A 25,036-nucleotide genomic window follows, 5' to 3' on the forward strand; every position below is an offset into this window, starting at 1 on the left:
TTCCATAACGACGTCATAGTCGAGAGGGAGGATCTCCGCTCCGAGATCCCAAGGTCCCGGGTTCGAAACCAGGCCGGTGAACATTACGAAAACTTTTTCCCCGGTAGTGCTGCCACCTGGTGGGAAAACATGAAAAAATAGTCATGTGACAATGGCAGCCATCTTGAATGACTACAGCGCCATCTACCAAAAATACCACCTCGTCGAACAGTACGATTTTGGGACACTATCCCAGTGGTCACGTGACACCCAAAAACACACATCGTCGAACAGTACGAATCGATCACAGGAGGGGGGGGAATTCCCCTCTTCAACAACACGAACCCAATATGGCCGCCATCATGATGGCACGCCCCCCTCCAAAACTACCTCCGTCCAACAACACGATTATGGGACACGCCCACTTGTGGTCAAGGCCGTCCAGAGGTGCTATCCTACTGGTCATACTACTGAACGGACTGAAGCTCTGGACATCTTGCTATTTAAAGGGGGTCAAGCTGTCAATCAAAATGCAATACCAGTGCGTACACAAGGGGCGGAGTCAGACCAAACAACTTCGCGATTGGACGAATGTTGTCACGTGGTCACAAAGAGCCAATAGAATCGTCTTTTGACGTGTTGCCAACGCGCAAATTCTAAACTTTTCAAAACCCACAAGTCGAGTCAAGTCATGAGCGGAGAACCAATAGGATAGGCCAGTACGTACTGTATTGCGGAAGGGGGCGGAGTCAGACATATCACATCGCTTCCTAGGGTCCAGGATCCTTTAAATAGCGAGTTCATACCGAGCATGAACCATTGTCATGGATTTTTCGTATCCCTCTGACTGGCGAGCGAAGGCAAGGGCCAACAAAGCCCGAAGCCAGAAGATCCGGGATGATTTACTCGCTGCAGGTATGTCAATTTAGCGGAAAGTTTTTTTCCCCGAGAAAATACATCAGTAGTACTGCCATCTAGCGTAGAAAATTGGAGGCATCATAGTGCTACCATCAACATGAGCGCCACGTGATCGCTGTAGGAGAGAGACGCCACCTTTAGAGGAGAGGGACATCACGTGACCCAACGACAACATGACGTCACAAAAAAAAAATCCCGTCCAACAACACGACCATCTAATATGGCCGTCACGCCCCCAGGAGTGTTCACATCACGTGACCCAACGACAGCCAGCACATAAAGAAAACCACCGTCCAACAACACGACCATCCAATATGGCCACGCCCCCTCCTTGGACCACGCCCACCTGAGACGGAGGGTCCACAGCACAGGGGGCGTGCCGAAAAAAGCGCCATAGTCATGCTCATACTACTAAACTTGTATTTCCGAAACTAATGAAAATCTAGAATTGATGAAAAAAAATAAATAAACACAATTGAATAAAATAATTCCAGAATCGCTGGAAACTCGAAATTATTGAAAGAAATAATTTCAGAATTAAAGAAAATTCACAGTCATTGGAAGCAATAACTCAAGAATTGGTGGAAACATTGGTCTCCCTGCTTGATTCGGAGCATTTGATCACTTTGGGCCCCAATAGAAAAATGTATTCAGTCACCCCGGAGAAAATAGATATTTTGTGGTCCACACAATGATTTCGGATGGGGGGGGGGGGAGTTCTGAATTAGGTGTTTGGGGCATCAAGAAGTGCCGTCTTAACGCATGGGCCCTCAAGAGAAGAAGGGCCTCACAAAAATGAGATCCGGTTGAAATTTTCTAAAATTTACCAGGTGGGGCCTCAGAAAAGCCACTTGGCTCGGGGGCCCATGATGCTTTTAAGGTGGCCCTATCATCAAGTATGCATCTGCTTTCTCCTTTAGTTTTCCGTCATGAGTCATAAGTTTCTCTTTACTCATATATATTTTGCGTCTTAAAATTGCTTTAAGTCACTTTAAATGAGAAATCCTATCCTTAAAGCATGTAACGCCTCAGTGCTGAGAGACACGAAGTTTCAAAATATTTGAATAATTGGTGTTTAAAAAAAATGCTTCTTATGTTCGACAAAAAACAGTTTTGAGAAAAGATAATTTTAATGTAAAAAGCATGATCATATACAATGCCTGCTAGCAGTCTATATTAAAGTATTTTAAAAATACTTTTTTAGTGCAGGTAGAACGAACACTCGGTCGAAGTTGGAAGCAGAAAATTTATTGTGTCGTTTGGCAAATTTGCGTGCACCTACCCACTTAAACTTAAATATGAAAATAAATTTTTTTTTAAATATCATTATAAATTATCAAAAAATAAGATAAAATTCAATCTCAGACGAAACGACTTCATTCACGTATTTTTCACTCGATTTTCTTTTTTTCATTTAAATAAGAAAACCTCATACAAAGGAAAAGGACGGAACAGTTCTCAAGAGATCCTGAATATATCCCGTTCAGTTCCGGACATCTTGTATAAAATGCGGTGAGTCATAAACAATTCCTGCGTTATTTTGAAAAAGCGCCACAAGAATCCATTGAACTACTTCATTTTCGTTCTTTGAAAAATACACATTAAGTACTGCCTTATTTTCTATTGTGGTCCACTCGACCGAACATAAAAGAGAATAAACACATTCGTTTCATAGTATGAACAGCTGCTTATGTGGTCAAGAAGTACTTGTGGGTTCATTGAGAGTAAAACTTTTAGACAAAGCCATTATTTTTTTCTGAAATGATTGTAGACTGTGACTGCTTATCACAATCATTCGCAGATTTCAATTCCGAGAATACGGGAACGGTGTTTGCTAAATTATCATACTACAAATCTTGAAATTCACATTATTTTTGTTAAATTAAAAAAACTATTAGAAATACTTCTCACCACCATTACACCTACAATATTACTTAATATTGTAGGTGTGAGGGGGTTAATATTGCAGGCAATAACCTTACTTGCAATTTTTTAAAATAGTTTCATGTTTGCATTGCATGCTATTGCATCTTACATGATGATATATCGCCTTCCCCCCACCAAAAGAAGTAGAATGCTCTAGCCAGAGGACCAATATGATTTTCAGATTTCTGTGCTATAAAGTCACCAGAATATTAATGTTGAGGGGGGGGGGGAGGGTCCTCTGAATTTCTGGTCGGGGGACCTAACTCCACGATGCAGGGCTCTGCAAAAGAAGTAACAGTAAATTCGTTTTCACTTCCAATCCTTAGTGAGAATCTGTACATGAAATAAATCATTGAAGACGATCATAAACCATTGATGATTCATTCATCGTCACTGAAGACGATGAATGAATCATCAATGGTTTATGATCGTCTTCAATGATTCATTTCATGTACAGAATGAATCATCGACGATCATAATTGAGGAATTAAAATCAGAGTGTCATATAAAGTCAGATAAATATGAGTAAGTCGATTTACCCATATTTTAAGGAAAAGGTTTTACTAGAATTTTGTTGCCGTAAAGTCCCATGTAAAACAAATTGTATTTTCATAAGAGTACAGTGGCGGCCGATCTATTAAAGCTGGTACTTTTTTTTTTTCTCAACAATTTAGCACTTCTAGATTGCATTTTTGGTCTAGTCAGAATTTTTGAAAATGTGACTTATACACCCCTCTGACTTAAACTCCCCTCATTTATTAAAATATGATATAAATATCATAATTACCTGATAGTATGATTAGTATGCGCTATATATGAAGCAATAAAGACTTGAGGGGATTCAGAATATTAATAAAAAAATCATAAATTTATTTATTTATAATTCTTGTCTTCTGATCTATATACCCATGAAAACTAAATGTTATTTATTAAAGTAGTTTTGTTGAGCAATGTTATTGGTGGGAGTGGATTTTCCTTTCCATTATATTTACTGCATTTCAAGTACCACAATCGACACTTGCAAAATAAAAACTATAGCTAATTATCAATTTTGTCTGCATTTTCATTTTTAGCAGCATCAAATCCATACGAATTAGCTACTTTTGTTCAATTTACAATTTTGTTGTTGAACAGTTTTATTAATGTGAAAATACTTCATATTTTAGCCGCAAAGTATTAGCAAAACAACATTAACTCTTTCAACTGCATAGCAGAAATCATCAGACCCCTTGTAAAACGCCATTTCTTTTTCAATGAGGTAAGCTTTCTTCCGATTTTCAGTAGGTGCAAAGTAAAAACAAGTTCTGTGGTGGTCGAGTGGTTATAGTGACGGACTCGCGATGCGAGGATCCGGGTTCGAACCCCACAGTGGTGGTCGGCTGAAGTTGGTTTTCTGTGGTTCCCAACTTCAAGGCGCAAATGCGAGCCGATCTCCCCGTTAAAAAGTCTCGCCACAGAGAGCAACAGTTCTACAACGATAAATCATTCAATCATAACACTTCACTCATAGTTAGAAAAACTGGTGGCAGATGGCAGCACTACACATAACAAGCATTACAGAGAAACAAATCTTCACGTCAGGTTTCACTACACGTACACGCACGTTCCCGCATGTACCGATTCGTTGAGAGTTCCGCGGGGGGGGGGGGTATATGTGTGGTGTAGCAGTAGTAGGTAGGGCTCGGGGATCCATGATGTTCTTAAGTCAGCCACCTCGTTGGGCAATTTGCCTGTTGTGGCGTTGTATTTGTATTTGTATTTATTTACGGATACTTGGGTGACCACCGATAGATGGCGCCTTCACCCCCCCCCCCCCAACTCCACTGGTTGGGAATTGCCAAGAACTTCTGAAGGAGAGAAGCTCCTTTTGCTTGCTCTAGAAGGTGTTGGAATTGCAACATGGCGATATATGATCGGGGTTGGTGTGCGGTAAAGTAGTAGGCGTCAAGTTGTATAGGAGAATGTGTTACATCCAGATACAAAAAAAATGGGTTCGTCATGGCCAAAATAGGAGTATACTTCAAGATTTTGGAGTAAGGTTTTGCAGACCATACTTACAGAGGGACATAGACTTGGTTGAGGGGATACAGAGAAGAGCTACGCGTGTCCTTGTTGGCACACGAGGCTTGAGTTATGAACAAAGACTCAATTTTTTGAATATGTTTGCATTGGAAGTAGGTATCGGGAGGGGGGGGGATATGATCGAGGCGTTCAAAATTTTCAACGGGATAGATAGGATGGACCATGAATTATTACTCCGTAAATAGACTGCTTCGACAAAGGGGACATCAGTATCGATTAGTAAGGGACAACTCCCGGTTGTGATGTCGCAGAGAGTTTCAGACCAACCTAAACAGGATTGCAGTGTGGGCAAATGAATGGATCATGTCTTTTAGCGTTGACAAGTGCATGGTCGCTCATTTCGGTTCGAACAACCTTCGTTTCACTTACGAGGTGAACAGCGTTATTATTCTGGATGCAACCAGCATCACCGATCTAAGTATTCTTAATGATGAGCGGCTTAGGTTTTCTGAACATTGTTCAGCGGTGGTCAAAGAATTGAAAAGAAAATACTCAATTTAATTCTCAAAAAAGTCTCTTCGCGTTTTCTAGTTTTTAGTTTTATGATGACATTTTGAATTTGGGGTTGGTGTATTTTAGAAATATATGACATCCATATTTGTTATGTGCATCTTTTCCTCAGCCACCACGTTGGGCATTCTGCCTGTTGTGGTCTTGTATTTGTATAAAATTAAAGCCTTCTAAGAGGGCAAGATATCTCGTGAATGCCGGTGAGAGAGTTAAAGCGGTTCAAATACATTAACTGCTAATATATCATTTCATTTAGACTTCAATTTCTTGAGGTAATCCAAGTTCCTAGCTTAATTATTTCTTCATGAATCTACGGATGCATATACAGTACCATATCAAAAATATAAGCTATACTTGGAAAAACAAACACATCATCATACGATTATCGAAGAAAGCCGCCAAATGAATTTTTTTTTATCAGGATTCAAAACAAATGATAATAATCCAAAATAATTATGCATACAAGACAGAAAAAAAAAGAGAGAAAACAACGTCTTTTAGCACACATACTATTTATTATAACCAATACTTCTACTATAATACATATAAACTACGAACTGATCACATATTGCACTTGAAAACTGCACAAATTAGCTTCCATAACATTGAAAAAAAAAAGTTGCACATCCATTTTTGCTAATCAATAGTAGTAATAGTATTTCAATGCTGTTTCACAGTGCGTGCAAAAAGAAAAAGTTTCAATATTAAATTGGGAGTGCAAATGCTCACAGATGCAATACACACACACACAACACACATAGTTACACAGCGATAACTTACGAGACAATATCGTACAATATGTACATACAACAAATACACTTTCATGTAATATTTATACACGAGACTCGATTGGACTCTCACTACTCAATACTACTTCTTACTATTAAAGTTTGAAGGAATTTTTTTTTTCATCAGCAATTATATTACCATTATTATTATTTTATTGTATTTATATAATAATGTTATTACACCGAATATAAAAATACTGTTGTTTTTTTTTTACCCATTAACATCAAATTTGATTTTTTTTTTAGAGAAATCACATAAATTCTCGAAATTTATAGAAATTTTCTAACATTATCGTCATTCGGGGTTCGAATGCGGTACATATTTCAACTATCATTATTATACATGTATATATTTTTAAAAATGTTTCTCCGGAAATTTTCCCACAATGGGAGTAAAAATTTCAAATTTTGTACAAAAGTAAGAGAAAATCAACAATATTCTTTTTGAATATAAAATGGTAAAAATAATGGAATTTCTATAGCTGGTATTTTTTTTTGTGTGCTTTATGCTGTGGATATTTGAAGATGAAATGAGTATAAAATACAGTAAATGCAATAAATAAATATAAAAGAACAAGCCCAATTTGATGTATTACACAGGCAGTAGTGTCACACGTAGTTAATTACTCGATTCGTTACCTGGATGTACAGCGTTGATCAGTTTTGGTTCCAGAAGATATTTTGAAAACAACTTAAATACAACTGAAATTCTCAATTCTAAATTTCATTGGTATTATGAGATACTGATGCATATTATTCACAGTTAAATCTGGATTACATGTAGGCCTAGTAGTCGTCTTCAAGCTATTGCTCGTTAGCACGGGAGCGCCAGAGCGAGACTAATGCTTGTAAGCGATTTTCTCCTCGCAAATCAAACAGCACTTTCAACAAGCATTTCTGCTAATTTGAATTTATGCACGTGTCAGTGCTCTTCATATGATGACTGGCGTAGAAGTTACTCATGATTTGAAAGGTTCAAAAGCCGTGTGATGAACTGCAATGTACAGGTTGTCTCGTAATTTCGTAAATAGTTTAAAAATTCATAAAAGTTGAAGGAAATGGTAAATTCTAATGCGGTTTGCGACAAAGGGCGATTTTTTTTTCGTACAGAAATAAAATTTAGTTCAAATATTTTCTGCAGAGGGAGCTCCACGAAAGCAAATCACTGGAAATAGGCAAAGCAGAATCCTAAAATGCAGGGTGTACGATTAATAGGTCATTTATGAAATTTTCTGTCGCTGGTGCGAACATAAGGTTTTCATTGTGATGGATAAATCACTATTGATGAAGTTGTTTTACCTAAGCCACGGATTTCCAGCTGAAGTCTTGCGAACGTTTCGGATAAAGAATAGATTAAAGTTCAGGTTCAATCGTTCCTACCGGACTTGAGTGCAGCATCCTCTATCGACAAAAACTGGAACTTAATTTTTTTCTGTACAAAAAAAAAAAAATCCATTTTGTGTGAGAATAACTGTTCCACAAACCCCATTCACATATATGATTCCTTCAATTTTATGAATTTTCAAACTATTCACGAACTTTCGGGACACCCTGTATATTAGAGTGAAAACCTATACGTTACGATTTTAAGTTACGTGATCAAACGTTTACTTATATGTTACCAATTTTAAAATTTACAAGGATTTATTTAAAAAAAGATCAAATAAATTATTATAGAAATTTTTTTAGTATTATTTTTTTAAAGTTTTCAGTGGAATCAAGTAAGAAAAAAGTGGAGGATTGTTTCTGAAAATTTTCACGTTCACTCGATATACAAAATTACAAACGGTTCATTTATTGATTTTTCGTCTTTTAAAAAAAAAAGGACAACGCTGTATCAAGCTGAAAATATTTGTTCCAGCTTCCAGTAGCTGAAACATAAATCTATCACAAAATTTCTAGCTATTGGAAAAAAAAAATGTTTTTTTTCGCAACTCTTCACTATATTATATCAAAGAAATGCCTTCCTTTCGAAGTTACAACCAAATGATATGTTGTACAGCAAGAAATTTCATATCCCGAAAACGTAAATTTTTCCAGTTGAATGAACATTTCCGGAGATATTTCATTAATTATTATGATTAAACATTGGAATTAACAATTGGAATTATTAGCACCTCTAATGAATTCAGTTTTATTTTTCAATAATCGATTCGATTATAAGTAAATTTTGATTTTGAAAGGAAGGCATTTTCTTAATGCATGCAATTGTATCGACAAATATTCGTCACAACAGACACATAATCACACGCAGACAATTATACGGAGGACATACGTGAAAGAAAAAAAAACAAAACAAACAAAATGTCTTTAGGAATGGATGAAGTTAATGAATTTCCGCGGTGTTCATAACTAATTATAATCCCAATTTAATTAATTAATGAAACCGCCGACGAGTTCATCTACTACTCATGTCTTGGCTACACTGTAAGAGTTCCGTGTAAAGTTCGGATTGGAGGAAACGGATGTACGCGTCCTGTTCCATCAGGCCCTGTATCCTGCGCTGGGCGGAATCGAACGCGTGACGATCCGGGTTGTTTAGTCGGTCTTGGATCGCTGTCCGCATGTTCGAGTCCAGGTTCACCTGCAATAAGTCAAAAGAAAAAAAAAAACACGGGATAAATATAAATGTCTACATATAAGAGGTGTCCCAAAATTGATTGATATTATTTCAGAAAGCACGTGAGAAAAACACTTGTGGCCTAAAAGTAGAAAAATTCCTGCAACAGATTCCTCAGAAAAACCTGCAACAGCTTTAGGAAGCTGTCTAGTTGTTGTTGCAAAATCCTAAATGCAGATAGCGCTCCAGACAGATTATGCTAATTTTCTTCATCAGCTTTACCCGCATTAAATGCTGTTCTCTTCCCTGTTTTTTGAAACGTGGAAGCTTTTTCGTTGGCATCAGGTGAGACAGGGCAAACACTTTACAATTGAGTTCTTGAGCACAGGATGACCGTATAAAAAAGTTAACGTATTTATTTTCATAACTCTACAACCCCTAGAAACATGAATGACATATCTAGAGTACTGTACTACGTGTTATTTGGATACTTTTTCTAATTGGAAGTATGCCTCTAACATCAACGGTTTGCCAGTAAAATACCATACGCCTTGTTACCTATGCACCCTGTATATGAATTAATGCAATTTTTTTTAGAATTAAAGAAATTTAAAAAATTTCATTAAGGATGATAGGTATTTCCCGAATAAACTTTCTGGCCTGCTACCACAGTTACTTTTTTGAAAACCAATAATTTTCCTGATATTGCTTTCTAAAAATCTGTCTGTCCAATTCAGGACATCGTGCATGCGTGATATAGCCACATCATGAATATTGCGTACTTTATATATTGACCACTGTGTATATGAGAATATCTAAGATACTTAATTTACGAATGTTATTTGATCAGTGTAAGTAAGTATAGGGTTTGCGAAATGTTAAATAGTTGATGTTTCCGAGCAGTAGAAATTATTGTAAGTTATGAGAGATACTGACCTCTTTTGGTGATTGGACAGCTACAAAGTCATCATAAATCTTGCGAGCTTTCGAAGACAATTTGTTGCCCCGCGTGCGTTTGAAGTCTTCGCATGCGAGCCAAAATTCTATGTTTTCCTCGCTGAACTCTCTGGAAAGGAAAGCTCTGAACAGGGAAAGACCATCTGTGCAAGAAACAAAAATAATATCCACTGTTAGTATATCTTTCATTCACTGCAATATATACAACTTGCACACTGACATGATATTGCTATTTAAAATTTGAAAATTTCATCAGCAAAATGTTATTCTTGTTTTGGATTTTGGCTCTGATTTACCTGAAGTTGTATACGTGATGTTTCAGAAAGGACTCCCCCCCACTTTTAAATAACATAACTTGTATATCGTGACATGGTAGAGAAATAAAACAAGTAGCTCGTTTAATGGGTAGGCCTAGATTTCTATCAAACCGTATGAGGAAATAGTTACAGCTTTGGATAACTGATGGCATCAAAGTCTCAGTGCAATCAATATCTTTTACACTTCTGGGTGATATTGTCTTCAAAATCATGAGTCAAATTACAAAACGATTGATTCGAAATGGTAGTAGCCTTGCTTAGCAATGACAAAAGTGAAGAATGGAGTTTGAAGCCACTTTTTTTTTTTCATCCCTGCAATGTCGCTACCGCAATGGATGCGTATGCCTCACAGATGAACTATTCAAGCTGATAGAGCATTTGAGAAGTCACACCGTAAGAATGACCTCAACTGGGTCTACAGGAAGAAGTAGTGAAATAAAATGACTGTGGCGCAATCTAAAAAGTTGAAATTATAATTAATTTCGTAGACCGGTGTGTTTCAAGTTCCAGGCCTGCCCATCAAACATACCGCATATTTCATCTTTCTATCTATAACTGTTTCGAAGTTGTCATTTCAAAGTTAGGGAGTCAATTGAAACACCCAGTACATGGAGTGAACCACTATAGCTTGAAGAAGCAAATGTAAAAATAAATAGATCTCAATCACCTTTCAATTACAGATAAGTGATAAGATTTACGTGAATAGGAAGCGAAATAAAGAGCATTTCGATTCAAACAACCCTAATTTTTCCTCAAGAGAAACAGCTTTCTCTTCTCTCAAGAAATTACATCATCGGGGTTCTTAAGAATAAAGCCTAATTCATCCGTCCTTAATCCATCCATTAAAAATTAAGTTGCAGCTGTTGCTGAGATGATGCGTCTATTAGAAGAGTTAAATACACTCGAAGATACACTGACCGAGACGGGGGAAAAAAACAGTATAAACGTCTCTTACATTTGCTGTTCGTAAGCTCGTTGAAGGACTCGGCCCACTTGTGAGCTTCCTCGGGCGATGGCCTCACCGATGACGGCTGAAGAGAGCTGTCAGTGTGCCTTCGTCGGAGAAAACTCAGCCTCATCTTCATGTCTTGAGCCCTGAATTGGGAATAAAAAAAAAGTAAGTATATAAATAATAAGAAATAGTTATAATATAACAAATAGGAATGAGAAGAGTGGTGGTGTTTTTTACTTGTTCTGGAATAGACATGAAATGAACACCGAAAGGGGATAAATGATATGTGTGTGTGTGTAGCTGGAAGACTTCATTGAAAAATAGTTGCAATTTAGGATTATCCTCTGACAGCAGGAAACACATTTCTAACGTCTGTGTGTTTGTACATTTCGACCAACAAGCCAACTCCTTTGGCACACTTATTTCTGGGTCGAGAAGTTAATATACAGGGTGTCCTGACTGAAGGTGTCAAAAATTAATTACTTATACTGGCAGAACCACACATGCTTAGTTATGAAAAAGTGCTGATGCACTATCGATAAAAGCATTGCTCCAGGTATTTTTTATAAGAGCTCGCTACAAAGGTCACGGATGCGCACTGCCGACAGCTGCTTCAATACGCTTTCCGAAGATGTTGGGCTAACCGACACGTCGGGACGCTGCGGTCGGCTGAAGTTAGTTTTCTGTGGTTGGGTATATTCGGTTGCTGTTTTTTTTTTTTTTTTTTTGTGTTACATTTGACATCCATATTTTTTATGACATCTTTTTTCAGTCACCTTGTTGGGTAATTTGCCCGTTGTGGCCTTTGCATTTGCATGTGGTTCTCCCGTTGTAAGCAATTGCTTTTGAATATCTTTAGTTCGGACACCCTGTATTTCATAATTAAATGACACGAGAATCCTCGGATTGAGCATGCACTAGAAACCCCTTCCCCCAAAGATGTGTAGTTAATCGACGATTATATTCCGAATAGAGATTTAGAGGCAAAAGCCTATGTAAAAATCAGACCCAGCATGAATTGAATATGGTATTTAGCCTTTTCCAGGATTTTAAAAAAATTAATGAGAATAAAATCACTATTATTGAACTTAAATGAACATTAATATTTGATATACAGTCAAACCTCGTTAATGAGTCACTCTTGGGAGAGCAAAAAATATGACTTAGTAGGCGGAGTGACTCGTTAAACGGAGTAAGCCATAGCTGTGTGCCAATTCCTGCCTGAGGACAATTGGGACTTCCAAAAACTGACCCGGTAAGCGGAGTGACGTGTTAACCGGCTGACGCACTAACGAGTGTTCGACTGTATTAGTGAATGTAACCATGGAAAAAAAAAATTAAAAATGCAATTTACAATGTTTTCTAGTGAAAGATTTATAAGATTCTTGAAAACTTGAGACATAAATGTGTTTCAGAAACTAATATCAAGTTTAAGGAGAGTCCTCTAGTGTGAAAATACAGACTTATATGATAGTTCAGCGACCCGAGTCCCTCGTGTCGAGCAGTAAGTTTGAAGTTTAGCAAGGTCGATATGAATAGGTCAAGAGCCCTCAGAAGGGGAAGATGTTTTCGGAAAATCGCCGAAGGATTCTTCGAGAATGTTTATTTGATTTTTGGGTTTCTTCCGTGATCAGTTTCAATCTCTTTTCGGCGTTGCCGGAAGTACAGTGCAATCATCTACACTCTTGCTTTTCAATATTACAGACATTGCTAAGCTCTTCGTAATGTTGGAAAATTCTTCTCAAACATTTGTTGTTGTTGTCGAAGGGGAAGTAATTTATCACGATTCTCAGAACCAGACATCAATATTTAAGCTCGGCGTGGGTGATATTTAATTTTGTTTTTTACATGGTCTTCTTTTTAAAGGTAAATTTTAAAATTTATCTATCTTGAAACAGTCACCATCAAGGCCCGGATGTCATTGCCCTAAGAAATCTTTAAAAATATTTTAAAAAAATCCCCTAAAAACTTAAAAAAAAATCCCCTAAAAAATTTAAAAAAAAAATCCCCTAAAAAATTGAAAAAAAAAAATCCCCATCAAAATATCGTATCAAAATCATATATAAATTTTTTTCTTAAGTTTTTTTTTTTCCTCTTTCGTTTAAATTTCATTACAAATAATAATTTTTCTAATAAACGAGTTATAATTCATGAGTCGGCTAGGGACACTGACGTTATGCCCCCCCCCCAAAGGTGGAGTTGACAGGACTCCTGCTTGGGAACACTGAGAATCCCTGCGCTCCTAATCCACAATCAGTTCACGGTTGTAAACCGTGTATGTGAACGAGGATGCTGAGTGCGAAGAATAAAGCTTTGATGGTGTTATACCCTTCTTACCGGTGAGCCCTCTTTCACGGCCAAATAATAAATTCCCTTGTACAATAAAAGTATGCATTTTTCAAATTCCTGATTAACGGCCACCCTTCTTTTACTGACAATTTTTTTTGTCCCGTCTGTGTCGCAAAAGAAAGGTTTTACTTTACCGTTACTCTACATTCCTCTCCGGAAGACAAGAGGACCGTATAAAGATTCAGATTTTTATTTTTATTTTGTCACACATTGTATTCTTAATCTGAAAATAAAGTAATTTTGAACACCTTTTGACCATTTTTTAAATTTAAATTATACCTCAACGACGGACGGTTGATGGAATAAAGCCCGCATTAGCACTTACAGGACAACCTACTACAATTAAATCAGACATGCAACACCGTCCATATTCCTCTGCGGAACTTCGAACGAATTGGTAAAAAGTTGGAATGTGTGTGTACGTATAGTGAACCTTCTATGAAGTTTGTTTCTGTGTAATGCTTGTTATGTGTAGTGCTGCCATCTGCAATTAATTTTTTAAAAGATGAGTTTTTTCTCAACTCAGAGTGAGTGAAGTGTAATGAATGAATAATTGTAACGTTGTAGGCCTGCTGTTCTCAGCGGTGAGACTTTTAAACGGGGAGATCGGCTCGCATTCGAGCGTCGAAGTTGGGAACCGCAGAAAACCAACTTCAGCCGACCACCACTGCGGCGGCGGTGGGGTTTGAACCAGAGCCTCCTAGAGATAGAAGGCCTCCGCACTCAGCTTGTGACGTCAGTAAGCAGTCCATTTTCCCTCAGAATATTCAGGGGAAAAAATTCCCTGCTCGTGCCAGTATTATCGTTGCGAGGAAAAGAAATGATCAGGTTCAGAATTGGTGATTTCTATGCCCCACATCCAATCACTACGCGGAATTTTTGAGCCAATCAGGAAGATTCAACACCAAAATAAGAAGAAACGAAATAGGATGTTGTTTTCCAAATTTGGCAAACTTGCTAGGTAGTCTGAATGACGTTTATGGCAAACAGTGCAGAGGCCTATCTCTAGGAGGTGATGTTTGAACCCGGATCCTCGTGAAGCGAGTCCGTCACTGTGACCACTCGACCACCACAGCGGCTACAGGACACCCTGTATATCAGTTTGAAATCGTCTGCAAACAAAAGGTCTCGGTCCAATTTCGCCATTGCACGTATTAAATAACACACTCGTGCGAGGAAATGATCAACGATCAGCTGATGAATGATACCAAGAACACGGGGAATATGATTTATCCTGGGAATATCTCGTTCGTTCGTTGAGGATTGTATCCCTGTACATTGCAATCACAAATAAAATCAGAGAAGGAATGAAATAAACACATAAAGGAAAAAAAAAAGAAAGGAAAAGAAAAATTACAGGGAAGGTCAAAGAGATGTTTTCGCAGGCAATTAGAGACAGTTAGTGGGAAGACAAGAAGAGATATAATAAAAGATGCTTACAAAGTTTTTCTGTTTTTCTTTTTGACGTCTTCATCTTCTCGACTGCATGGAGCCCCATCTGCAGATTTCGCCTTCGTTACAGGCTGGAAAAAGAATAATAAAAAAAAAAAGAAATCTGAGTAAAACTGTTATTCACTCCCAGGATTATCACATAACCGAATACCATGTGAGCGCGTGCATTTATAGATCTGAAAGGAAATGCTCATGTGGCAACTTTGAAAGAGCGATTCCTTTGATTAATGGGAGCTCTACTTCCGTGGTTTAATTTCAAATGCATAATAACCATTTTAATATCCGTTCGAGAATGGACTTGGGAACATGTGCTATTAATTAGGAAAATTAGAATTTACCTTTTTGTTTTTATTCAGAATTATCATGTAATTGTGATTATCATTTTTTGATTATGTTCGGGAAAGAATTTATTTCGATTATCGTTTAGAATTTTTTTAACATTTTCAAATAATTTATGTATTTGAATGAATATAAGTTATTAAAATAAATAATTAATAAAATCAATGATAATTATCAATCGATAAAATGAATAATAATTATCAATAACTAGTACCCATCCCATAATTATCAATAATAGTTATCAACTATTTTCAACAACAATTAATTAAAATAAGTTATGAAAATCAATGAAACAAATTTCAATTTTAAAATTTATAAGCATATCCTGGCTATTTCTCGAAACAAAAATGATCTAAACTTTCTTGATTTTAGAAACAATAATTTTTTTATATTTCAAATAATTCTTAAAATGGATAAAATTATTAGTTATTAAAATCAATGACAATTGAATCGTTTAAAAATCTAATTTATTAAAATATCTATTAAATTTTTAATTCGTTATGATGGAAAAACTTTTGATAATTTATCACGAAATTTCATTCTTCGTTTGCTGCCATTCAAGGAAAAATATTTCTCATAATTCAATTATAATTTAAAAAAAACATATTTAAACCAGATGAATGTTGTAAGAAAAATATTTTTAAATTAAATTTTTTAATAAAAAATATATTAAATATGGTTGTGTGCGGACCATTTTGGACAATATAGCCAATAATACAAATTATAAAATTAATTTTTCATGTGTGACACCGAAGAATATGAGAAAAATATGACACATTTGTATTGTAATTAACACATTATTAAATGTATTCCAACCACGAAAAAAAAAAGAAGATAAAACAGTGCATTGTTTCTACATTATTCATATAAAAACTAGTGACAAATATAAACCGCATTTATTCAGTCGAGGAAAAAATTTCAAATGAAGCATAAAAATTCCGTCTAATTAAGAATTATTAATTTTTTTTTCTAAATAATCAAGTGTATACACATATTATGTTATTAATACTACGAATGAACCATTAATTACAGAAGAACGCGAATATTAAAAAAACGAATACTTTCAAATGAGGAACATAATAGAAATAAAATCTAATTAAAATTTTTTCAGCATATTTGAACAGGACCTGAAGTATTCAAATAAAGCATCTAAAATTAGAAACCCTTCCGGCAAGTATTTAATGAGTTCTATGTATCTCATTTCTTGCATTATCATTTGATATGTATTACATGAAATGAGGAAAAAAAATAAGTTATTCATTTATTAGTTGAAGATTGAATCCGTGAAGAAGAAGAAAACAAAAGCCTCACAAAAATAATGAGAAACTTCATCACGTGCCAATTGCGTTCCCAATACGAACTTCATTTGTTTATCATCGTAACGTTTACAGACCAAAAATAAATGGAATTCTTTTAGTTTTATTTATAGCTATCGCATAACAATAATAATAACAACGAGAAAGCTTTATATTAAAAGTGCAGTGACCTGCAAGAAATGACGAGAAGATCCTCTTTCCATTTTCGAAAGAAAAATAACCGAAATATAGGATTAAAATTAATTCCAATAATGGTGAAAAACATATTCCGTTATTTATCTTCTACGCTATTCCTAGAGAATTGAGAAATCCGTTCTGAGAACTACAGTATATTCTCGAAAATCTGATGTAATAGAATCGGTACCAACTCGGATAATACGGGGGCTTTTTCGAAGAAAAACATGTAACAAGATTCTCTGCGTGGAGAGCTACTTAAATATTAACTTCAATCTCTTAAAAACGGTTTTATTTGGTTTGCAGAGGGATTCCGAACTCCCGAATTGAACTAATATTTAAAGAACATAATAAAAAAAAAAAGTAGATCCTACAGTTTTAAGAAACAAACAAAAATCGAAATAATCCTTTTCGATAGCGAATCAGATATGATAATCCAGAATCTACAAAAAGTATTATACATCATTATAAACGGAAGACTTATTTTAAGTTATAAGTATGAATAACAAGAGAGATAAATTTGATGTTTATTTGCGAGAACGAGTTTGTTTTTCCTTCTATAATGGATTGCATAATAAAGATTTTAGTTTATCTTCCATAAAATATGTTTATATTTTTATAAGTAAAAGTAGTTTCGAAATGTTTGAATTAGTTTGAATTTAATTTCTTGGTTTCAAGGGATATTGAACTTTTGAACTGAGCTATTATTTACAAAATATCAAAAATAAGTACATGTGCCGCAACAGAAACAAAAACCGGAATAATCCTTCGATAGTGAATCAGATCCGATAATGTGATCCAGAATCTACTAAAAGTATTATATATCATTATAAACAGAAGACTTATTTTAAATTTATATAAATTTATAACTTATTTTCAGTATGTAATAGAAACAAGGGGTGAACTTGATGTCTATTTCTAAGAGCTGGAATTTGTTTTTCTTATATAATAAATTGCATAATATTAATCTTACTTTCTTTCATAAAATATGTTTTTATTTTTGATGTACGGATATACAATGAAACTCGGTTATAACGACATCGGAGATTTCACGAAATTTTGTCGTTATAACCAAGTTTGATGTTATGAATATGCTTTGTTGTAGAGAAGAGGTCCTTTTCAAATAAAAATTGTCAAGAAAGTCGAAATTATGAAATGCCCCGTCTACGTGATATATTATTGCTTTACATTTGACGAATAATACGGAACAACGATAAAAATATGTCATTATAACGTATAGATCGTTGCGTTTTTATTGCCATTATAAACAAGGCTCGTTAACATTACGGGGGTTAACGTTACAAATTACTTACATTAATTCTCCACGGGGAATTAGTCAGAACCATCAATTATTGACGTTATAACTGAGGTGTCGTTACAACCAAATTTTTTTCTGCAGTACACATGTATCCGTAGTAATTCAAATGTCAAAGGTCAAAAGCCTATTCCTAGGAAGAAAGTTTCTTGAAGGAAGCGAAAAAAAAGAGAGGATCTGTCCTCCTTGTCCTCATCCATGATAGGACGTGTGCCAATCATACGAGTAGAAACTTCTTGGTTCTTTTTCTATTTTTTTCTTAAGTCACGTCGGAAGAGAAAATTCCACTTCAAGTACTTCAAAGACGTGTGAAAATATTTATGTAACGATTTATTTTTCTTTCCGAGGATGGCATACGCCACTGTGAAAACTCCTATAACGCATAGGTGAACGCGTAATATAAAAATCTATTCTGGGCTCGCGAAAATAATAGACACGTACGTAGGAACAAAATGAATGTCTGCCTCTTTAAAAAAGAAAGAAGAAGAAAAATGAATGTAACACTCACGGGGTGTTAGTCTGATAATGACTCTAATACAAGTATCGAAGATAACTATATTAATTAATCGTAAAATATTTTACTTGGTTCAAGAATACAAGGAAGTTCGAGAAACTTAATTATCAAAAATATATCGAGATTTCAAAAACGGAAGATTTCAGAACCTAATAATTAATATAAAATTTTAATTCTATTTAAAAATCGACATAAAAAACCCGATTTATTTGAGAATTTTTCTCTCTCTCTCTATACTCCATTCGTTTTTGTTTTCTAATTATACCGTAAAATCACTATGCGAGTGACTGACACCTGTCCAAGAAAGCTATTTCCCGTTATTAATAAAAACTCATGAAGAAGTATGCCCTTAAGTAGGTAATTATTATGTAAAGTGAAAAATCCCGGACCATAAAAATTTAGTACTTTCAAAGATGTTGGTGTTAAGGAATCCGACGACGTCAAAAAGGTAATTTTGGAAGGGAAATATCAATTTTTATTTATTTATTTTACATTTTATGAAAGCCCTATCGTTTTTGTGATTCCAATCCTTTTGTGGGTTTTGCTTATAATCGAAGCTTAAAATCGAATTTACGTCCACTTTAATGTTTCATTTTTGCATACGAGTAATACACGAATAAAATATTTAAACGTGTTTTACGAAGAATTCTATTTTTGACACTTTACTTCAGCTTGAACCATGATTTTTAAAAATCTATTCATTGAATCATTACACAATTTTAATGATATTTTACTATATATTTCCAAGGTTTTGCACCAAAATCTAAGATCTATCACCTATATATGTCTCATTACAGTGTTTTATAGACGGTATGTAGGATACAATGTCACAAAAAATTCACACGGACATGAATAGATTTGAGTGTAACTTATGAGAATACCATATATTCCTTTAAAGTTTGATTAATGACCTGCACCATTATTATCTGAATGCACTGTGAAAATAACAAAACATTCCATTCATTGAATTTTCCGTAATGGTGTTTCGAATACTGCGCTAACTTACACATTACTACTTATTAATCTACATAAGTAGTACAAAATTTATTATTGTTTTCACTATTTTAAGACACTTTCTATCAAAAAGTGATATTAAATTTCATTCCAGAACCATTTTATAGAAAAGTGCTTAGGTCGGATACCTTAAGCTCTTAATAGAAGTTTTATTTATTACTAGCGCGTTTTTCATTATGATTTATTCATTATTATGCTTATTGCATTAACAAGAATCATTTAAGAAAACCAACATTGCATTCAGCAGTATTTCTCTTACTTTGACATTTAAAAATTTAGACTAAAGATATACATCGATACCACATTTTAAGCAATATCAAAGCAATTCAAATTTTAAGCAAAATCAAACTTAATTCTCATGAAATGAAAAGTTCATGAATGATCAAATGAGAATTCCATGCAAACAACTTGATTTTTTTTTCTTAAATGCCTGGTCAAATATGGGTTAATGCCCGTCATAAATTCAAATCTTTACCTCATTCCAACCAAAGACAGTGATATCATCGGAAGCATATCGGAAAGGACCGGACGGAGTCTCGGTAGATATCCTGTGTTCGAACATCCCAAGAGAAAACTTCCTAGCATTGAACATCTTTCTTTTCCTCTTTTGCGTAACCTCTCCACAACAATAATTCACATCTCTATCACCATCGACTTGGACGACGGACACTATAGCTTGCATACTATATCACTAATAGATGAAGGCACCACGGGGCGAGCGAGAAAAGATACCACACAACTAAATCCTGATAACTTCTATTACCAACGGGCCATCAACCATCATCATTGTCCATCCGATGATTATATCGTAGTTGCTGCGGCGGCTGCTGCTGACGACTTCCAGAGAGTGAATTCTTCTCCTTTTCGTATATCCTTGGCTAAGATCCAATGATTTTTTTTTTTCCATTTTGTTTTTAGCATTTCATCTCTTCTCGGTTGTATGTATACACATCAAAATTCCTTAGACGATGATGAAGTAACCAAAGCATTCGCTTCGCAAAGATAAGAAACAGATTCGGCTTTTTTTTTATTATTATCGTTATTATTTTAGATATTTATTTTTTGGAGTTTTTTTTTTTTTTGGTAAAGGTCTTAGATGAGGAATGTGAACTGAAGATACCAGAGGAATCCCGGCAACCAGCAGCAGCAGCATCATCAGCATATTTTTTTGATATGTTTCTCGTATTTCATTTGTAAAAACAATTTATTTTTTTCTGTTTCAAATCACTTGTCTGTCCTCAATACCATCGTGTAGAAGGAAATCTGATAAAAAAGTCCATTTCTTTTTTGTGTTTCTATTTCGTTTTTTTGAATGATTTTATTTTTAATCTATTTCCCATTTTTCTACGGGATATAATTATTTACTTGTGGTATGCGCGTGGTCGTAGTAAACAGGGTTTCATGGCCGGAAGTATTTACGTATTTAGTAGAGATTAATTACGTGTGTGAATTGATTTGGATGAATCATCTGGATTGATATTACTGATGATTTGGAAATTTATATTGAAAAAAAAAAATGTATTGATGTATTTTCTTGACGTGGCAGCAATCACTAACCCCCCCCCCCTCCCCGTAAAACGCCATATCTTTTATTATGAAGGAGGCTTTCTCCCGGTTTTCAGCAGGGGCAAAGTCATTGCACTTTTTAAAAAGTGCGCTACTTTGTAAAATATTTATGCAACAGATGCTGCTTATTAGAGTAACGGATAATATGACATGAATGTCGCTCTCCACTTTTTAATACAAGATATACGGAAGACTGGATGTTGTGAAGATATTTATTATTTGAGATGTTAATTTTTTAAAGGAAGGAAAAAACTCATCTCTCCCTCTACCGGGAGTCGAACCCGGGTCCCTCGATTGCCGGACGAGTGCTCTGACCACTAAGCTACAGAGGAGATAGAGATTTTCCTTCGCTAGAGCGTATATGTGCCGAACGGAACCGTGCAATGGACGGTGAACCGATCAGCTAATAGCTCATGGACATCCAGTCTTCCGTATATCTTGTATTAAAAAGTGGAGAGCGACATTCATGTCATATATATAGCCATGTGGTGGCTCGTCGTCCATGAGCTATTAGCTGATCGGTTCACCGTCCATTGCACGGTTCCGTTCGGCACATATACGCTCTAGCGAAGGAAAATCTCTATCTCCTCTGTAGCTTAGTGGTCAGAGCACTCGTCCGGCAATCGAGGGACCCGGGTTCGACTCCCGGTAGAGGCAGAGATGAGTTTTTTCCTTCCTTAAAAAATTAACATCTCAAATAATAAATATCTTCACAACATCCAGTCTTCCGTATATCTTGTAACGGATAATATTTTCATTTGGGTATTGTTGTCACTTTCGATAAGCACGGAACGGACTAATTTCGTAACGGAGGGGGGGGGGGATTCGTTCTTTGTTATCAGGACTTCGGATTAAGTTATCTTTTTTTTTTTCTTCTTCTCGTTCTGAACATGAAGTCGACGATTCTGTATCCTGAACATTAAGTAACCTCGGCTGTATGAGGCATTTTAGGGTTTTTTTTCCATTTTGTCTTTTGGTAGCTACTGAAGAAAGAACTTCATACAATCCCCAAACGCGTCTAGCTGTTGTTTTCACTACATTCTGGGTTTACTTACATTGTTGTTCTTATGACTATTATCTCACTCCAAAAAATAACTTATTTCTTATTTTCTTTCCTATAGTGAAGGCATATGTAAGGTAAAAAAAAAAGTCCCCCTTTCTTCAGTTTCTTTCAACTAACCGCATTCACAGTACCTCGGCTAGAAGACTTTCACAAGGGAATCTATGAAACGTACCGTTCGTACATTACGAAAAGTAATTCGTGATACATCTCAGGCAGTTCCATTCAAATTCCTAACATTTTCTATATAAAAAATTTTTTTTTAGCTTACAGTGGAGAAAAAATTATGTTTTAGAACAATTGAAAAAAAAGTGCACGACTTAACATTTTGAAACGCGTTATATTCCCGTTTTCCCGTTTCCATACATCTCGTTCGACCAAACGGGACACATGGTTATCATACTTCAACCAGGATATTTTTTCGGGAACTTTTTATCAATTGGTTATTGTTACCAGAAACCGAGTTTCGATGTGATCACATAGAGCGGCGTGCACTGTATAACATGAAAATTCATGCATTTGCTATTTTTAACTTTAAAATGTAAAAGCCAGATGGCATCACTAGTGTAATACAAAACAAGCATAGCTCTGAGACATAAATACGTTAGGCCATGCATATAAACACACGCACAGGCACAAGTTCCTGCAAGTACCAATTCGTTGGAAATTACCAAGAAAAATTACGAGGTGAATGTACGGTTTTGTAGTACCAGGTGGGAAGTACGAAGGATTGGAAAGCGTGTTTCATTGGGAAATCAATTTTACAAAATGTCTGGGCTATATATAGCCATTGCTAAAACAGAAGGCTTTTAAGACGGCGAGATATCTCGTCAATACCAATGAGATGGTTGGGAGTAATCCGGGCGATGAATCGATTTTTTATATAAAAATCATACTTCTATCTCGTATTTTTTGAAATAAAAAAGGATAAAGTGGAATACGAATATATCGTTGCGAAGAGAAGGAGAACGCACGTCATCGATATAATATACAATATTGCCTAGGAGATATTTCAAAAGATAGTTGTGAAAAGTATTGTTCTTCTACTATTGTTGTGGATGTTTACTCTTGTACTGATACAAGAAATATTTTCCACAAACTATGCATGTGACAAGTGGGGGTTACAAACTATAGATAGAAAATCATTGTTTGCAAACTATGAATAGGAAAAGCATTGTTTCTGAAACAGCAGATGCATAAAACATCGTTTTCGAAACTACAGATGCAAAAAGCATTGTTTGCAATCAGCATTGTTAAGAAGAAAAACCACTGTTTACGTTGTTATATGCTTTTTGTATCTGTATTATGGATACAAAAAACATTATTTGCTATCAAATACGGCAGAAAAGCATTGTTTGCAAACAAATATCGAAGGAAAGAATTTTCCCCCTAAGAAATGTCACAGAAACGTGTGTTTTGCATTACAGTACTGGAAAGTATTGTTCATAAACTATTGTTGAAAAAAAGCATTGTTAACGAAACATTCTTGGAAAAGTATTATTAACAAATTATTGTTTTAAAAAAAAGCATTATTCGGATACTATTGTCACCAAAAGAAATGTTTAAACGAATTTTGATTATCTTTCTGGAAATGAAAAGGGGGGGACAGGTTCTCAACAAAAAAGACAATTCGTTATCTCGTATGCTGTAAAAGCTTGTATTATTATGGTTCGAGATCTACACGGCCACGAGACATTATATTATATTCGAAAAAAGGATTCGACAAAATATTTCTTTCGATTTCCATGTTGTTCAATAAAATAAGAACAAAGAATTTGAAAAAAAAGAGAGCACTATTATCGATGAAATTTCTCAATCCCATATAGCACGAAAATTATTCTTTGTATTTAGACCAATTCCGATTGCCGAAAATGAACGTTTTTACCCGAAGAGTTCATATATTATCCTAAATTTTTAAATATTATTTTCATTCCAACATCCACAAATTGTCATTTCGTACACAGTTTTCTTGTTTTACATAAAAAAAATAAGTAGAATATCACTTGAAGTGAGAGTAAATATGTAATCTTGCATAGACCTTACTCCATCGAAAGATATTCTTTGCATTTTTTATAAGTTTTATCTTTAGCCGATACATATTGCGCAGTTTCTTTCTGCTATTGTGTTCGTATTTTAAATGTTTATCAATGCGAATGATATGTAACTACTTATTTGATTTACTTTTACGTTTCTGACCTTGATCTTTAGACATTTTTCAGGAGAAAGAAACGGTTTTTTGCTGGCACATTCAGATTAAATGGTGGGGAAAATAAGAAATGAACCAATGGAAATAATAATTAGAACTGGTCCGATTGATTGGGTTGGATAATAGATCAATTGTTAGTCGTAGTTACAAATTTTACTTGAATTAATCGACTTGATCAAATCGATTAAAATCTGCGTAAAAAGTTAGTAATTAAACTTGATTTGTTCAACGAAACTAATTAGATGTTTGGAATTACGTACCTATATGTAGCATTCTAGATAATTGACCATATTTAATAATATTTGTAGATCAATATTTTGATCAGTTTTTTCGGAATGGGGAAATACAAATGAGGATTTCAGTTCCAAATTGAGTTTGATGAGTTTCAGAAGATAAAACCAAAATTTATTGTTTTTTCTTCAGGGGAGCAGCAGCCTTAATTTCTTAATGTACGTTTCCTTGTTTGTTTATATCTAGTAAATAGGTGCATGAAATGAGTAAAATATATTTTCATTGCATCGATTATCATACGGCTACGTAAAATATTCGAGTAAAATTCGATTAATCGATTAAAAATGTTTGATTAACCAGTTGAAAACTTTAATCGATTCCCATCCTTAATAATGTGATGCCAATTTCTCTAAATATTCGAGTGATATATATAATCACTTTTCAATGTAAACTTGAACCTGATTTTTAAAAATTTTCGTAAATTGTATTTGAACGATTACAATGTTGTTAG

At 35.0% G+C, this 25,036-nt stretch overlaps 1 protein-coding gene across 3 annotated transcripts in view; it reads right to left on the bottom strand.

Moving 5' to 3' along the window:
* Nucleotides 1-7,642: 7,642 nt before the first annotated feature.
* LOC149087058 (uncharacterized) overlaps nucleotides 7,643-25,036 on the bottom strand; it is a 292,357-nt gene continuing 274,963 nt past the window's right edge. For all 3 annotated transcript variants that reach the window (XM_089231284.1, XM_089231285.1, XM_089231287.1), the window contains exons 3-6: nucleotides 14,779-14,861; nucleotides 10,993-11,132; nucleotides 9,700-9,863; nucleotides 7,643-8,787 (exon numbers count right to left, since the gene is read on the bottom strand). In XM_089231284.1, coding sequence (XP_089087410.1) covers nucleotides 8,602-8,787; nucleotides 9,700-9,863; nucleotides 10,993-11,132; nucleotides 14,779-14,861 — 573 coding nt within the window. In that variant the 3' untranslated portion in view covers nucleotides 7,643-8,601. The remainder of the gene's footprint in view (nucleotides 8,788-9,699; nucleotides 9,864-10,992; nucleotides 11,133-14,778; nucleotides 14,862-25,036) is intronic.

Source organism: Pholcus phalangioides, unplaced genomic scaffold, assembly GCF_987345545.1.
Source record: "Pholcus phalangioides strain wild (caught in Gottingen) unplaced genomic scaffold, Ppha-v1.0 ptg000004l_1, whole genome shotgun sequence".
NCBI lineage: Eukaryota > Metazoa > Arthropoda > Arachnida > Araneae > Pholcidae > Pholcus > Pholcus phalangioides.